Source organism: Odontesthes bonariensis, chromosome 23 (assembly GCF_027942865.1).
Source record: "Odontesthes bonariensis isolate fOdoBon6 chromosome 23, fOdoBon6.hap1, whole genome shotgun sequence".
Taxonomy (NCBI): Eukaryota; Metazoa; Chordata; class Actinopteri; order Atheriniformes; family Atherinopsidae; genus Odontesthes; species Odontesthes bonariensis.
In genome coordinates, this window is record NC_134528.1 from 31,810,256 (window position 1) to 31,827,170 (window position 16,915).

The following is a 16,915-nucleotide window of genomic DNA, read 5'->3' on the forward strand; positions in this document are numbered from 1 at the left end:
AGCTCCACTGAAAGGCTGAGCTCCACTGAAAGGCTAAACTCCACTGAAAGGCTGAGCTCCACTGAAAGGCTAAACTCCACTGAAAGTCTGAGCTCCACTGAAAGGCTAAACTCCACTGAAAGGCTAAACTCCACTGAAAGGCTGAGCTCCACTGAAAGGCTAAGCTCCACTGAAAGGCTAAACTCCACTGAAAGGCTGAGCTCCACTGAAAGGCTGAGCTCCACTGAAAGGCTAAACTCCACTGAAAGGCTGAGCTCCACTGAAAGTCTGAGCTCCACTGAAAGGCTAAACTCCACTGAAAGGCTAAACTCCACTGAAAGGCTGAGCTCCACTGAAAGGCTAAACTCCACTGAAAGGCTAAACTCTACTGAAAGGCTAAACTCCACTGAAAGGCTGAGCTCCACTGAAAGGCTGAGCTCCACTGAAAGGCTGAACTCCACTGAAAGGATAAACTCCACTGAAAGGCTAAACTCTACTGAAAGGCTAAACTCCACTGAAAGGCTGAGCTCCACTGAAAGGCTAAGCTCCACTGAAAGGCTAAGCTCCACTGAAAGGCTGAGCTCCACTGAAAGGCTGAGCTCCACTGAAAGGCTAAACTCCACTGAAAGGCTGAGCTCCACTGAAAGGCTAAACTCCACTGAAAGGCTAAACTCCACTGAAAGGCTAAGCTCCACTGAAAGGCTGAGCTCCACTGAAAGGCTAAGCTCCACTGAAAGGCTGAGCTCCACTGAAAGGCTGAGCTCCACTGAAAGGCTAAACTCCACTGAAAGGCTAAACATCACTGAAAGGCTAAACTCCACTGAAAGGCTAAACTCCACTGAAAGGCTGAGCTCCACTGAAAGGCTGAGCTCCACTGAAAGGCTAAGCTCCACTGAAAGGCTAAACTCCACTGAAAGGCTGAGCTCCACTGAAAGTCTGAGCTCCACTGAAAGGCTAAACTCCACTGAAAGGCTACACTCTACTGAAAGGCTGAGCTCCACTGAAAGGCTAAACTCCACTGAAAGGCTAAACTCCACTGAAAGGCTAAACTCCACTGAAAGGCTAAACTCCACTGAAAGGCTGAGCTCCACTGAAAGGCTAAACTCCATTGAAAGGCTGAGCTCCACTGAAAGGCTAAACTCCACTGAAAGGCTGAGCTCCACTGAAAGGCTGAGCTCCACTGAAAGGCTGAGCTCCACTGAAAGGCTGAGCTCCACTGAAAGGCTGAGCTCCACTGAAAGGCTAAACTCCACTGAAAGGCTGAGCTCCACTGAAAGGCTGAGCTCCACTGAAAGTCTGAGCTCCACTGAAAGGCTAAACTCCACTGAAAGGCTGAGCTCCACTGAAAGGCTGAGCTCCACTGAAAGGCTGAGCTCCACTGAAAGGCTAAGCTCCACTGAAAGGCTAAGCTCCACTGAAAGGCTGAGCTCCACTGAAAGGCTAAGCTCCACTGAAAGGCTAAACTCCACTGAAAGGCTAAACTCCACTGAAAGGCTAAACTCCATTGAAAGGCTAAACTCCACTGAAAGGCTAAGCTCCACTGAAAGGCTGAGCTCCACTGAAAGGCTGAGCTCCACTGAAAGTCTAAACTCCACTGAAAGGCTGAGCTCCACTGAAAGGCTAAACTCCACTGAAAGGCTAAACTCCACTGAAAGGCTAAGCTCCACTGAAAGGCTGAGCTCCACTGAAAGGCTGAGCTCCACTGAAAGGCTGAGCTCCACTGAAAGGCTAAACTCCACTGAAAGGCTGAGCTCCACTGAAAGGCTAAACTCCACTGAAAGTCTGAGCTCCACTGAAAGGCTAAACTCCACTGAAAGGCTAAACTCCACTGAAAGGCTGAGCTCCACTGAAAGGCTAAGCTCCACTGAAAGGCTAAACTCCACTGAAAGGCTGAGCTCCACTGAAAGGCTGAGCTCCACTGAAAGGCTAAACTCCACTGAAAGGCTGAGCTCCACTGAAAGTCTGAGCTCCACTGAAAGGCTAAACTCCACTGAAAGGCTAAACTCCACTGAAAGGCTGAGCTCCACTGAAAGGCTAAACTCCACTGAAAGGCTAAACTCTACTGAAAGGCTGAGCTCCACTGAAAGGCTGAGCTCCACTGAAAGGCTGAACTCCACTGAAAGGATAAACTCCACTGAAAGGCTAAACTCTACTGAAAGGCTAAACTCCACTGAAAGGCTGAGCTCCACTGAAAGGCTAAGCTCCACTGAAAGGCTGAGCTCCACTGAAAGGCTAAACTCCACTGAAAGGCTGAGCTCCACTGAAAGGCTAAACTCCACTGAAAGGCTAAACTCCACTGAAAGGCTGAGCTCCACTGAAAGGCTGAGCTCCACTGAAAGGCTAAACTCCAGTGAAAGGCTAAACTCCACTGAAAGGCTAAACTCCACTGAAAGGCTGAGCTCCACTGAAAGGCTGAGCTCCACTGAAAGGCTAAACTCCACTGAAAGGCTGAGCTCCACTGAAAGGCTAAACTCCAGTGAAAGGCTAAACTCCAGTGAAAGGCTAAACTCCACTGAAAGGCTGAGCTCCACTGAAAGGCTAAACTCTACTGAAAGGCTAAATTCCACTGAAAGGCTAAACTCCACTGAAAGGCTAAATTCCACTGAAAGGCTAAACTCCACTGAAAGGCTAAACTCCACTGAAAGGCTAAACTCCACTGAAAGGCTGAGCTCCACTGAAAGGCTGGGGATTTTGTCCACATCACATACCAGGAAAATGCATGACAAGGGACCATTTTACAGGCAAACTAAAGAGAAGACAACATCAAGGTTAATGTGAGCATCTGAGGGCAATTCTGACGCAGATTTGTGAAGCTTTATCCTTAAAGGTAGGGTAGGAGATCCTGGATTTTGAGTCCAGCGAAGCTGCATTTTGAAAATACACAGGTAAAAAGTCCCAACCCTTTTCTTCACTTTCCCCCCGAAGGCACGCCTCTAGAGTACATGAACGCGCACGAGCACGAAGGTGCACGAGCGCTGTTCTGACAGCAAGCATCGATCGTTGCCGTATTTAGTATTTAGTATTTAGTTTATGCTAACTATACGTTTAATAATGCTAGGTGCTAGCCAAGCTGGCTCTAGTTTAGCTTCCTGCCAAGCTTCGTTCACGGAGCAGGGTACGCGCACAGGGGGAAGGAGGGGGAAGGAGGGGGAGGGAGGAGCAGATTGCAGTTTGATAGACGGCATCAGTATCCAATCATTGTGAACGGTCCGTTCACAATGATTGGATAGTGTTTTTCCTAGATTGTACGTTCTAGAGGCCACTAAAACTTTTCATATTTGTGTCAAAACTTTTAATTAATTGGTTGCAATGGGGGTGTGAAGAGTATTTCAAGCAATATGTAAAAAAATGTTCCAGAAAAAGATCCCCTACCCTGCCTTTAAATGTTGACAGAAAAGAGGCAGGAATCACTCACGTCATCTCTCTGCAGTTTACTGAGGAGATGATCTTCATCCTTCTCCAGCACCTTCCCGTCTTCCTCGACCGGTTTGCAGACAGGAGAGGAGGTAGAGCTACAGAGTCCGGTGGCACCATGCCAGCCTGTAGACAGAGGTTGGTTGTGGGGAAGAAATGATTGGTCTGAGGTGCTGCTTTACGTCCCGTTAGAACGGAAACAAAGAGAAGAGGAGTCACCTGCTCTGAGCTCGGAGACAGCAGGACCTTGTTCAAAGATGGAGTGGGACTGGATGGTCTTCGGTCTCTCTTTCCTCCTGACTCTGTTCTCTCTTCTCCTTTCATCCCTCTCTTTTCTCTCCTTTTTAGGAGCTACCTGGATCTCTTCCTTTAACCTGAGGAAGGGAACATGCATTACACAACTCAACCTGACGTCATCTGAAAGATGGAAAAAGCTTTTTTCATCATTCTAAAACATGCTGATGGTCACTCACTCATCTTTACTTTTCCTCTCAGAATGAACATTGGGCTCAAAGGTTTTCTGAAATAAACAAAAGAAATAAAAACAGAGGGTAAATAAATACCAAATATTCATTTAGATTAAAAACAAAGATGCTGTGTATACATGTGAAATAGCTTACTAATTCTAATTAGTATAAGATTAATGTTGGCATTAATAGCATGAACATAAGTATTAATGCTAATACATTTAATGTCTTATTGTTCATGTACTCATAGCGTACAGAAGAAAACTACAGATGGAGGAGTGACTGAATGATGACAACAGTCAGCTGATCACTGACCTGTTTACACCACAACAACAACAGGAAGTAGTTTACTGAAGTCAGAATAACCAGCTGTCATCACTCAGCCCACCCTGCACAGCTGCATGCTGTATGTGAGCCCACCCTGCACAGCTGCATGCTGTATGTGAGCCCACCCTGCACAGCTGCATGCTGTGTGAGCCCACCCTGCACAGCTGCGTGAGCCCACCCTGCACAGCTGCGTGCTGTGTGAGCCCACCCTGCACAGCTGCATGCTGTGTGAGCCCACCCTGCACAGCTGTATGCTATGTGAGCCCACCCTGCACAGCTGCGTGCTGTGTGAGCCCACCCTGCACAGCTGCATGCTGTGTGAGCCCACCCTGCACAGCTGTGTGATGTGTGAGCCCACCCTGCACAGCTGTATGCTATGTGAGCCCACCCTGCACAGCTGTGTGCTGTGTGAGCCCACCCTGCACAGCTGCATGCTGTGTGTGAGCCCACCCTGCACAGCTGTGTGCTGTGTGAGCCCACCCTGCACAGCTGCATGCTGTGTGTGAGCCCACCCTGCACAGCTGCATGCTGTGTGTGAGCCCACCCTGCACAGCTGCATGCTGTGTGAGCCCACCCTGCACAGCTGTGTGCTGTGTGAGCCCACCCTGCACAGCTGCGTGCTGTGTGAGCCCACCCTGCACAGCTGTGTGTGAGCCCACCCTGCACAGCTGTGTGTGAGCCCACCCTGAACAGCTGCGTGCTGTGTGAGCCCACCCTGCACAGCTGTGTGTGAGCCCACCCTGCACAGCTGCGTGCTGTGTGAGCCCACCCTGCACAGCTGCGTGCTGTGTGAGCCCACCCTGCACAGCTGTGTGTGAGCCCACCCTGCACAGCTGCATGCTGTGTGAGCCCACCCTGCACAGCTGCATGCTGTGTGAGCCCACCCTGCACAGCTGTATGCTGTGTGAGCCCACCCTTACGTGGGGCTGAGCCCCCCTCTGTCTGCCATGTGTGCATTAGGAAGCAGTGACAGAATTTCTCCTTTTTCAGCTGTACCGCACATGTAACCAGCCTTTTATTATCGGCCTTTATTCACATGCTTGCCAACAGACTAAGAAAAGAAATACCATCCATCCATCCATTTTCTATACCGCTGAATCCGTCGGTCGGGTCGCGGGGGGGCTGGAGCCTATCCCAGCAGTCAATGGGCGAGAGGCGGGGTACACCCTGGACAGGCCGCCAGTTCGAAAAGAAATACCTTACAGGGATTTTCCTTAAAAGCTGCCATGTGGTGGTACGGACTCAGACTTTTGGACAGTTTGGTTGGCAACATCTGCTGCAGTGGATGTGATTATTCACCCCAAAGTCCTTTTAATGCTTTTTTTTTTACACTTTTCCTGAGACAGCAGACAAATGTGGACCTAATCTGGGAAATGATTGCACTTAACTGCATCACTCAGTAATCTGGGCTACACGTGGCCCAAAGGCCATACCTGAGTACATGACAGGCGCTGCTGTTAGGGCCAAAGGTGGCTCACAGTGTGAGTGTGCTCCCCAACTGAAGCACACTTCCAGTGTTGGGGCCAAAGGTGGCCCTTCAGTTGGGGAGCATATACAGTACAGTGAACCTGCAGGGCAGAGCAGACAGCCACATATCACTGAGCCCAGCAGCTACAGATGCTGCCCATGTTGGGGCCCACAGACCACCCTTTGCTGTGGGATTCGGTGCTTTGATGAACACAACTGGAAATAAGATCAGACTGAGCATTGTGCCAGTGCTGCTGTGCCCTTCCATACCTTTGTTTTTTTAAAGGCTCCGCCAAGTGTCAGGTCCCTGGTTCTGAGAGATGTCAGCCTTCCAGGCTGAGTGGCCGCGGAGACACTCCTGACCCGACCTGGGAGTCCCCTGCCGGCGGTGAAACCACCACCACCGCCGCTGCACAAGCCAGAGGGACGGGGAACACTGGTTGGATTAGACTCGGTCATTTTTGTGGTACCTGGTCGTTTCCCCTCGTTATGCAGGACTTTGTTGTACCTGAAGTTAAGCGTTCACAGTAACAATACACGGTTTATAAAGCGGAACTTTTTGGGTCCATTCACAGCTCATCCTTCATATAAAGAACTGCTGCTCTGTCGGTGCTGAGGAGCCCAACAAACACTAGGAACAGAGCACAGGTTTGTACACACCGCCATGTTTGTCTCCGGCGGTGACATGAAAACACAGCATCGCGATATAAAACGAATCTTTGTTGCGGAACAGAAGCGCAGAATTATCCGGACGGAACTTCCCTCCCGGGGCCCGCACACATCTGTGGCGGGAAACGGTTCCCTTTGTTCCCACAGTCTCTTCTATTGTTGTTGCATATTATTATATTATCCAGCAGCCTCCGGACTGCTCACCGACTTTTCTTTAGCTTCTTCTTCTTCTGATGGCAGCGGAGAGTTCCTGTGGGGTTCATTACCGCCATCTTCTGGATCTGGTGCTTCATCTCTAAATTCTCTGAAAAAGTCAGAAATCAATGCAGACTTATGCTTCCCTGTGCATTTAAAATAAAAAAATAAAAAACTTACGTAGTCTTAACATGCGCATAGAGCCATATAACCATGAAAAATGTTGTAAAGTTTTTCTACAACAACAGATAAAGAGCGAATAAAAGTGCAATTTAAAAAGTACACATAATGCCAGGAGTGCCTGAAGTTCTAATGTTAAAAAGTTCAATAGAGAAAGTAAGGTATAAATCCTTGTGGGTTTCTTATTTTTCATAGAACATAAATCTGTGCTATGAAATTTGAAATTTACCAAGTAAAATAAACATTTGCATTATAAAACAATATTTATTACGATCCAAATTGTTACATTATTACTTATTACAAAATAAGTAATGACATCATACAATTCAGTTTCAATCAGAGTTCCAAATGTCCTCGCCAAAATGTGACAAAGGTCCGCTCAAAACATTGTTGAATATAAGCTGTGTTTCTTTATTAAGTGTCAGAGATCACGTGTATATTCAATGTCAAGCTGAAATCTTTCACTGGATAAATCCTGTGAAGAATCTTGAATGTTTCTTCCTTCATTTTATTAGAAACTAAATATTTATCAACGTTTGTTCATGCTTTTCTCCAACTGACCTTATGGAACAGAAAGGCCCAGAATAAAACATTCCTTGTATGCTTGTCTCATACGTCTGTTAGGACACTTATTTTCTGACATGCTGGGTCCCCTGATGTTTAAAAAAAGCAGCCGTGCACATTAGCATCAGAATGTCCAGATCCTTTCCTGGGAATACAATTCCTTTGGTTTATCTGGGAATTGTAATTTATTTAGGAAGCATGTATGTGATAGTGATACGCCTCTTTCATCAAGTAGCTGATTTACTGTTTGGATATTCTTCTATAGAATATCATTGTTTTTCCAGATATAATAACAGTGTGGTGACAAGTTATGATTATAAATCAGCAGCCTCGAATGAACAATTAAACAGATAGTTAGGAAAGACATTCCATATCCTGCTCCTATTTTTGATCAACTGAATGATCCATTTAACTTTAAATATGTTGTTAAGCTCACGAAACTGCAACACTCAATACAAATCACCTCTTTCTTTATGTAATGGGCCTTTTTCGTCCATACGAAGCATTCTGTCCATGGCTTGGCCCTATTTTCTCTCCCTTCGTATCACTGCCTGCTGTGCAGACCGTGCAGACCGAAGTGCAGAGCGAGCAGTCCCCTGCTTCTGAGCAGCAAACACCGTAACAGGCGCGGCTGTCGGCAGCACGCAGTGATACAAAGGGAGAGAAAATAGGGCCAAGCCATTGTGAGGTCTGACTTTTTCCTGGAGAACGATTTTGTGATGCAAATGTATTACTCTGTTGAACGCATATTGTTTTGAGAAGCAAAACGCTTTATTTTTTAAACCCTAGCCAACTAGCCGGACTACCTTCATCAACGCCAAAACTCAGCTGGAACTCTGCTCACAGGACGCAGCAGGTGGTAAGAAGATGTTCATAAATGATATTGATAATATGGGATGTCACACAGCTTCATGTCAAAAGAGGCGAACTATCCCTTTAAGATTCTTCTCCTCACATATAAAGCTCTTAATGACCGAGCTCCATCATATCTTAAAGAGCTCATTGTAAGATATTTTCCTAACAGAGCACTTCGTTCCCAAACTGCAGGTTTACTTGAGGTTCCCAGAGTTTCTAAAAGTAGAATGGGAGGCAGAGCCTTCAGTTTTCAGGCCCCTCTCTGTGGAATAAGCTGCCAGTTTGGGAGGCAGAGCCTTCAGTTATCAGGCCCCTCTCTGTGGAATAAGCTGCCAGTAAATGTCCGGGAAGCAGACACCCTTTCCACTTTTAAGACCAGGCTTAAAACTTTCCTTTTTGATAAAGCTTATAGTTAGGGATGGCTCAGGTGATCCTGAAACATCCCATAGTTAAGCTGCTATAGGCCTAGACTGCTGGGGGGCCTCATCTGACACACCTTTCCTCACTTTACTCTCTTTATGTATATGTGACATTATTGTGGTCATTAACTCGTGTTTCCCTGTTCCAACAGATATCCTTTGAATGGTGTTATGGTGTTTGTTGTCCCCTCTTTTCTGTCTTCTCAAACCCCAGCTGGTGGAGGCGGATGGCCACCCTTCCTGGTTCTGGTTCTGCCAGAGGTTTCTTCCTGTTCAAAGGGAGTCGTTTCTCTCCACAGTCGCCTCAGGCACGCTCAGGATGGGAGATTGGACTGAAGACAAGTTTCAGTGCAATCTGTTGGTTTCCTTAGCTAGGAAATTGTTTTTGAATTGGCTCTATATGAACGAATTGGATTATTTTATGAATAATTATGATTACAATGAATTGAATTCCAATTGGCTTGAATTGGACTTTATTATCTAAGTGCCTTGAGATGACATTTGTTGTATTTGGCGCTATATAAATAAAAATGAATTGAATTGAATTGAATTGAATTTGTGTGTGTGAGAACAGCATTATGTTGGGGATAAAACGACTGCACAGTGAAATAGCCACTTAATATTTACTTTACAGTGTAAAACATGATCAAAATGAGGTACCTCCATGGCGAGGTCTCACCTGTTTGAACAATGTTTTTATATTTCATCTTAAGCTGCTGCCAAGAGCGCTTCTCCCCCGCGGGATTGCACCTAAATGAAATAAATGAATGGGCTACCATTCAAGCAGTTTCCCTGTAATATTATTGTGATTGCAAAGGACTACATTTAAACTTACACTTTTGCTGCTGCAGCGGTGTTGCACTTCTTTCTAAAAATGTGTTGAAACTCGCCGTATGAGCGCATTAAGATTTCCAATTCGAGGTTGGTGAAAAACGTAGCCCCTCCTCTTCCCCGTTGCCAAGGTGACTCGTCGAATCAGGCTCCATTAATGCTGGCTTTTTAAAGTTGTGGTGCATGCGCCAAACTCAAGATGAACCTACTCAGAGTTGACTAAACTCACTCAAATCAGCGTTTCTGGAACCGAAAACTCAGAGTTTTCTATCTCAGAGTAGATCAACTCAGAGATCAGGAGTAGACTCAGAGTTTGTTGAACCTGCTATGTGAAACGGACCCCTGTTTTGAGCCTCTTACCAAAAATAAAGTGCACAGAGGTGAGTTGAGGACAAACTAAGAAAACAACTTAAAGGACAAGACCGTTTTTTTGACATTGGGCCCTTGATTTCACATTATAACATGATGTTCTACTCACCCCTGCTTGTTGTTGGTAATTTGGAGCTGTTCCGAAGATATTCGAGAGGCGTCTGGCTGCTCTCTTGAGATATTCGGCCATGAAACGGTTTCCTATGGGCAATGTTATACAGGCACAAACTATGCTGTTTATAATTTATTAATTACTGTACACTAGCACTGATAACGTGGAGGTGCGTCGCTTACTTAAAAAAATCCGGGTTACTAATTTTGAATTTTAGCTGAATGAATAAATAGGCAGCAGGTCTGTGGGCTGTCTGTGGTAGTAGCACGACGAGGACGTCAGTAACACCCACTTTACGACAAAAATTCAAAATTACAGTAACCCGGATTTTTTTAAGTAAGCGACGCACCTCCACGTTATCAGTGCTAATGTACAGTAATTAATAAATTATAAACAGCATAGTTTGTGCCTGTATAACGTTGCCCATAGGAAACCGTTTCATGGCCGAATATCGCAAGAGAGCAGCCAGACGCCTCTCGAATATCTTCGGAACAGCTCCAAATGACCAACAACAAGCAGGGGTGAGTAGAACATCATGTTATAATGTGAAATCAAGGGCCCAATGTCAAAAAAACGCTCTTATCCTTTAAAAGGGACAGTGGCTGATTTTCAGCCCTTTGGGGAGGTGCATAAGATCGCTTCCACATGCAAGTATCGCTGATCACCCAGAATTAATCGGTGCCCCCCTAGTTTTGATGCAATCAGTTGGTTTCCTTAGATAGGCAATTTTTTTAACCTGCTTTGTATGAATTGGACTAATTTGGAATTTAATTATTTTGATTCGATTGGATTCCGATTGTAGTAGCATGGATTGGACTCTAATTGGCTTGAATTTGGATGCATCTTTGAAGTGCCTTGAGATGACATTTAGTGAGTTGGATTAAGCGACTATAGAAAATCGATGGATGGGTAGACACTCATAAAACATAGCTTTTAATAATGATTTTCTTTTCAGATGTCTGTTATTGTTACACGCTGCAACTTTACATCACAAGTGAAAGAAGAGACTATGCTACTGGGGTACCCAAAAATCTATAACAGCAACAGGATTAACTTTGGTCTTAATATACCGTTACAAAACCTTTGTTACACTTAATTTGACAGTATTAGAATAGTCCAGTGTAAACCACGTGTGTGACATTAGCCTGTTATTCTCATAAAAATCACCATCAGTCAACCAAAACACTGACAGGTTGACAGATTGGACCAAGTACTAAAAAGAAAGCCACACTGACTCATCAAGCTTTCATTTACAACAAAGAACATCTGCATCAAACACACACACTAAATCATTATTTTAACATCTTTCTCTCTTTAGATGATTAACAGAAAGTGACAGAATGATATTGTTGATTTAAAGCAGCATATTTCTGGGATATTTTACTACAATCTTGCAACTCTTAGATCATATTAACTATCACCATGACAACCAGTCAGATCATGCGTTCTACAGTATAACAGCTTGGTTTTTATTATGGCCTCTCCAGCAGCTGGGAAGTGAATGGCCGCTTTTCCAATTCTTGCTCTGATCGGGCTTCATTCCAAATAAATTCATACATCATAATAACTTAAAATCAGATGATAAATCATACATCACTACAACAATGGCACCGACAGACACATGAGCAATGCTGCCACTTGATAAAGAGTTGGGACAGCTCCATCACATGTTTGAATCACATGAATCACTCATTCATTTAAAATGAGTAGGTGTGTCGCACTCTGAGTAACTCTTAAAAAAAACAGAATACATGGATGATATCAGCAGTATATTCCTGTTCCTCAAACCGGGGGGGGGGGGGCGGGGGCAGCGCATAATTGGAATGAAAGAAAGACCACACACTTCTAAAAGGAGTACAACAATGAAAACTGATACATCATGTAGAGGCTCCTCCTCGTCCTTAACAGGTCAAACATATACAAAATAAAGCAAGAATGATGAGATAAGGTCAGTCATGAAATAACAGAAAAAAAAAAAACCTTTAAAAAGACTTTAAAAAACAACCCTTTAAAAGTGAACACCAAGCATACAGCATAAGGATCATGTTGCTGAGAAACTAAGAGTAGTATTTGTCTTCCAGTAAAAACCTGAGTTAGATACCTGCTGACAGGGATTTCAGTGATGAGCCATCAGCATGGTCAGAGCTGCTTTCCTTCCAGCTCTCCTGATCAGGGTCAGTGAGTCCGTCTCCAGCCTGATCCGCTGGGACCTGAGTCGGCCCTGCTTCCTCTGGACTGTGACTGTAAACACAAGTTAACCAAATCCAGTTGCAAGGACATGAAAGAAAGCAAAAGGTGAGCATCCGTAAGACTCCCGTTTGACTGGAAACTCTTTTCCACCTGAACATACAGTCACATTCACTTTGAATTGACCAGGATTGGAAAATCTACTTTCCATCATTCAGCTTTTCCTGAACTTCAAATAAAAAAAAACTTGTTGTGGAATCTGGAATGGAGTCCAGATCATTGGGAGTTTCAGCAGACAGCGTGACCGCTTCAGGAGCGGCTCTGCTCCAGGACCTTCTTCTGTGCATACAGCCACCTGTATTTATAAAGCCTGATGGAGTTCCAATCCTCAGCTTTCTCTGATATGTTGTCCAAACAGTTAGAGTTGGTAGAATGGGGCAGAACAAGTGGAGATGAGGGCTACAGGAGCGTCCCAGTACAGGGTTATGGAGCTGGAGTGGGTGATGTCGCAGGGCCAGTGGGAGCCTGGGTGAGGTGTTGGGTCAGGGTCCAGGTCACAGTGCATTAGTTCAGGTGGGGCTGGTGGTCCCAGCGGGCAGCCGCCCACAGAAACACAAGCTGTTCTGACTGAGCATCACAGTCTGCTGGGTGACAGGTGAACAGGAGGGAGTGGCTCTGCCGGGAGTCAGGAGGCGGAGGACTGGCAGCAGTGAGCAGCCTCACACAGGATCTGCTCCAGCACCGTCAGCAGGTGCTTCAGGCCGTAGATGTAGCCCTGATCCGGGCTCTGACTCGGGAAGACGTGAGCAAAGTCGATCATCCGGACCTCCACATCTGCATCTGCTGCAGCTGCTGGTCCCTCCACCTCCACCTCCACCTCCTCCTTCCTCCTCCTCCTCCTCACGCTGCCGTTGTCCCCCTCTCCACCCTCCTCCTCTCCTTCCAGCAGTGCTCTGTTCCCATTTCCATGAGGAGCTGCTTTCAGTTGGCTTTGCTGCCATGTGAAGTTGTCTCCCTCAGGCAGCACTGACGTGTCATCTCCAGACTCCATGTTGGATGTCAGCTGTGGAACAGCGCCGTCGCTGCAGTGGTGGAGGCGCCTCCTCACACGGTGGTCGCTGCCCTTCCTGTGATGGCTGCAGATAGGAAGCAGGCTGAAGTCGCAGCTCGCCGCCACTTGAATGTTGTTGTTGTACTCGGCCACTTCCTGTTCCTGCCCCATCTCCTTCTCAATTACTTTCCTTTCCCGAGTGCCGTCGCCTACCAACATCTTGGCAGTTTTTAGAATAGCAGGAGTGATTGGTGGGATAGTGTGGAGGCAAGAGGAGGGCAGGCCTTCGTAGACAAAGAGGAGGGAGCTGGCATAGAAGGCCAGCTGATGCTGGGAATCAAACCAGTGGAGGATCCGCTGGACTCTGCGAATGCTGGCTGAAATGGCATCCTTCCTGAGACCGACTCCATTATGGAAGAATTTAGCTAAGCCTGGAGGGCAGAGGAGAAGAATGGAGGTAAATCTTTGTGTGGGACTCGCTGGTCCTCCCTCAGGCAGTAATAAAAGGCAGAAACTTAACAGTAATTAAATTGATATCCATAATCACTTTCTTTAATGATTTGATTGGACACAAACACGCACCTTCTTTAACAGTGTCTTTCACCAGTCCTCTTCCATAGTGCTGGTCATAGGAATCAAAAGTGTCACAGCTCACGTTATACACCTGAATGACAAGAACACCATGTCACCACCGTTATCAGAACCAAAGGGTTCAGAGTCGTCAACAGCTGATCATTGATAACAACTGAAACATGATCAGACTCTGGCTCCACCTAGTGGCACTGTGCTGCATCACACCTGCTTCATCACTGTGGTTGGAGCTCAAAAATGATTCAATTTAAGCAGAGTTTAGTGTTCCCCCTGGAAGAATCAGATGGTAAAAAAGGCAAAGAACATTATCTGCTAACCCCGCCATACGTTTTCTGTGCTGCCTTCAGCCACCCCTGAGGAGAAATAACTGATACTCCAGTTCTCAGACAGTACACAGTTCATATGACATTTAGAATGTTGGAATCTTACACGATAACACATGGAACCACACCCATTCCCGATCAATGTTTTACTCATTTGTTCTTATCTTGCCGTCCTCCTCTCTGTCCATTTATTGATTTGTGTTCCAAATCATTTGGAAAATTTTTCATGAAATTATGGAGCTGGTAAGCTGTACATGAACTGTCCTGTATGGGATCAATCTGAATCTCAAGCATCGAGGATTGCATCTAGAGGTGTTAAAGCAACAAAGTCCTTCAGTCTAAACCTGCACACGTGCACCATACTAACGTGCATTTAAAGGCACACATTTCAGGTTGAACCCTGAATGCAAATCAATTTTCAGTCTCATCAATGGCTCCTAGTTTTTGCCTAATAACTAAAGAAAGTTGATAAAATGCAGAAAATGAACAATGAAAATTGATGTTTCTCTCATTTTAAATCAAAATGCACAGATGAAGCCACTCAAGCTGAGTAAATCAATGATCCAACTGAGTTTGTTGTCCTGACACATTGAAGAGACATCTGATGATCACACAATCGGTCATGTGTTTTGCTTTCTACTCTCCTCAGACCCCCTCCACCCCTACTATCCCTCCCCAAATCAGGAAGATCCTTGTCAGTAATTAGTCTCCATAACATCCAAACAAACACTTAGCAGAGATCAGGCGGAACTTTTCCCAAGCTCAGTGTCAGGCAAGCCCAACATGCACAGCTAAAGTTACACTCACTCGTACCAAATACAGTAAGCTTCTCCGTCAAAGAGCTGACAGACTGGACCAAATACCGCTTCGTTTTCTTTGGTTGTGGTTTAACTTTGATTGAAAGAGGGAGACTTTTCTTTTATTGAGTTTAAAGAACATTTGCCTGACAATGCTCCATTCTTTATGCTAGTGTTTCCAATCCCTGGTTCTGGGGATCCACTACCCTGCATGTTTTATGTTTCCTGATTCAAATGAATGAAGAAGAACTGCAGAGTTTTACAATCTTTAGCTTGGTTTCCATTTGCTGTTTTTGATTCCCATTATAAAATGTGTGAAAGAAAAGGTCAAAGTAAACAGTAAAAAAATACAACTGAAATGACATAATGAATTATGCTTATCAACATTGAAAGAGGTACTGCAGGTTGAGATTATATGCAACAGACCCTCAGAGCAACTACAGCCACCCCAAACACTGCTGGAAGAGAGGAATGCAGCCTGCAAAAGAGTTCAAGCTGAACCAGCTTGGAACTAAGGCTTCCTCTCAATGCAGATGACCTTGTAATATTGACAGTTACAGGAGATTGAAGATGATGAAATGGGGACTTGTTAACAGTGAGCAGACTGGAGGTTGTAGACTGTCTTACCCACATGTAGAGGCCTGGCTCCACCACAGCTAGATGGGAAGGCCTTGTCCTGTCACAGCAAACAGGCCCCCAAAATGAACCTCATAATAATAAAGTGCTATTTGGTACATAACCAAACCCGACATAGCAGGCCAGATGCAGTTAAAATACAGATGCAGTGTCTCAAAAACTAAGTCCACTGAAGTTCTTTAGATCAGCACCTGGCTGCTTTTTACTCTCAGAAATCCTGTAGAAGCAGTAAGGGTGGACTTAGTTTCTCACACACTGCTTCTACATCTTTGTTAAAGTCACTCTAAACCTGTTTGTAGACGCTGAAGCACGTGGTGAATCAGACTTTGCGTTCTGCGCATGCTCCAGATGTTTTCCCGGGGTCGTGACCCGGAAGTCAAAGGAGACGATATTCCTGTTGTTGTCGCCCTCAGAAAGAAACAAACAACGCGATGGAGAATGCTCCGTTGGGCATCGCGTTTGTGCAACAAGCAGCTCATCACAGAGCAAATGTAGAGGGACGTAGCTTCATCTGGCTCTGCGTTCTCCATCTTTCTCCAGTGCCTGAGTTTGTTGTTGTTGTTGGTGGTGAAGAGGTCAACAGGAAGTGGCTCTATTAGCAACAGCTGGAATGGGTACAGCGCCACCTATCATACCGGGGTATGACACGCTTTGTGCCTCTGATCCCATTCATTCACCGCCATATATCCAAGGAGAATTACCCTTGCTCAGATAGAGCAGAACCCAACTATAGCTGTAATCCAATTACTCTCATCACTTAGACCCACTGACTGTCTCAGACCTTCATGCAATGTTGCACAGGTGTGTCAACCAAGACAGCCCCACAACATCTAGGGCCTTAAAGAACTCAGGGTGGATCTCATCCATTCCCAGGGCCTTCCCACCATGGAGCTGTTTAACTACCATAGCAACTTCTCCCCAAACTCCCTAGCCTCTGCTTCTGGTGTGGAAGGCATATCACTTAGGTTCAAAGGCATCTGTGCTCCTGCTTGGCTAATTACCTCAGTATATATTCATACTTCTCTAACTCAATGAGCTTAAGACAGGAAATGCTACTACATATAGCCAAGTCAGTATAATAATGTGTCTTTTCATTCTTTTCTCTTCTTCTCCTCGACATCAGTGACCAATCAAAATCAAAATCTTTGAACTTAAAACTGGCCCAGAACTACCTTGTCTTCCACATAACTACTGCCAATAAGAATGCAAATGATAGGTATTTCCAAAGAGAGAGAACAGTTAATTGAGCTCAGGAGGTAATTACTGTTTATCTTGTAGCAGACACAAAAACAAAAAAAAAGGTTGGAATGGAAACTGATCAAAGTCGTGATAGTTCTGCTAGTTCGGAGTATTTCCTGTAATCTGTTTGTTTTGATCATATGGACAAAACAAGTGTGTGTGTGTGTGTGTGTGTGTGTGTGTGTGTGTGTGTGTGTGTGTGTGTGTGTGTGTGTGTGTGTGTGTGTGTGTGTGTGATAGGGT

General features: G+C 45.3%; 2 protein-coding genes across 6 annotated transcripts in view; both read right to left on the reverse strand.

Moving 5' to 3' along the window:
* Positions 1-6,554, reverse strand: part of LOC142373692 (DNA-directed RNA polymerase III subunit RPC4) — a 61,919-nt gene extending 55,365 nt beyond the window's left edge. For 2 of the 3 annotated variants that reach the window (XM_075457064.1, XM_075457066.1), the window contains exons 1-4: positions 5,925-6,554; positions 3,867-3,913; positions 3,613-3,767; positions 3,395-3,519 (exon numbers count right to left, since the gene is read on the reverse strand). In XM_075457064.1, coding sequence (XP_075313179.1) covers positions 3,395-3,519; positions 3,613-3,767; positions 3,867-3,913; positions 5,925-6,113 — 516 coding nt within the window. In that variant the 5' untranslated portion in view covers positions 6,114-6,554. The remainder of the gene's footprint in view (positions 1-3,394; positions 3,520-3,612; positions 3,768-3,866; positions 3,914-5,924) is intronic. The other variant, XM_075457065.1, reaches the window with a different exon arrangement.
* A 4,206-nt stretch (positions 6,555-10,760) lies between these two features.
* The window catches only part of ipmkb (inositol polyphosphate multikinase b), a 37,170-nt gene continuing 31,015 nt past the window's right edge, over positions 10,761-16,915 (reverse strand). For all 3 annotated transcript variants that reach the window (XM_075457779.1, XM_075457780.1, XM_075457778.1), the window contains 2 exons: positions 13,669-13,750; positions 10,761-13,517 (listed from right to left, as the gene is read on the reverse strand). In XM_075457779.1, the coding sequence (XP_075313894.1) occupies positions 12,721-13,517; positions 13,669-13,750 (879 nt within the window). In that variant the 3' untranslated portion in view covers positions 10,761-12,720. The remainder of the gene's footprint in view (positions 13,518-13,668; positions 13,751-16,915) is intronic.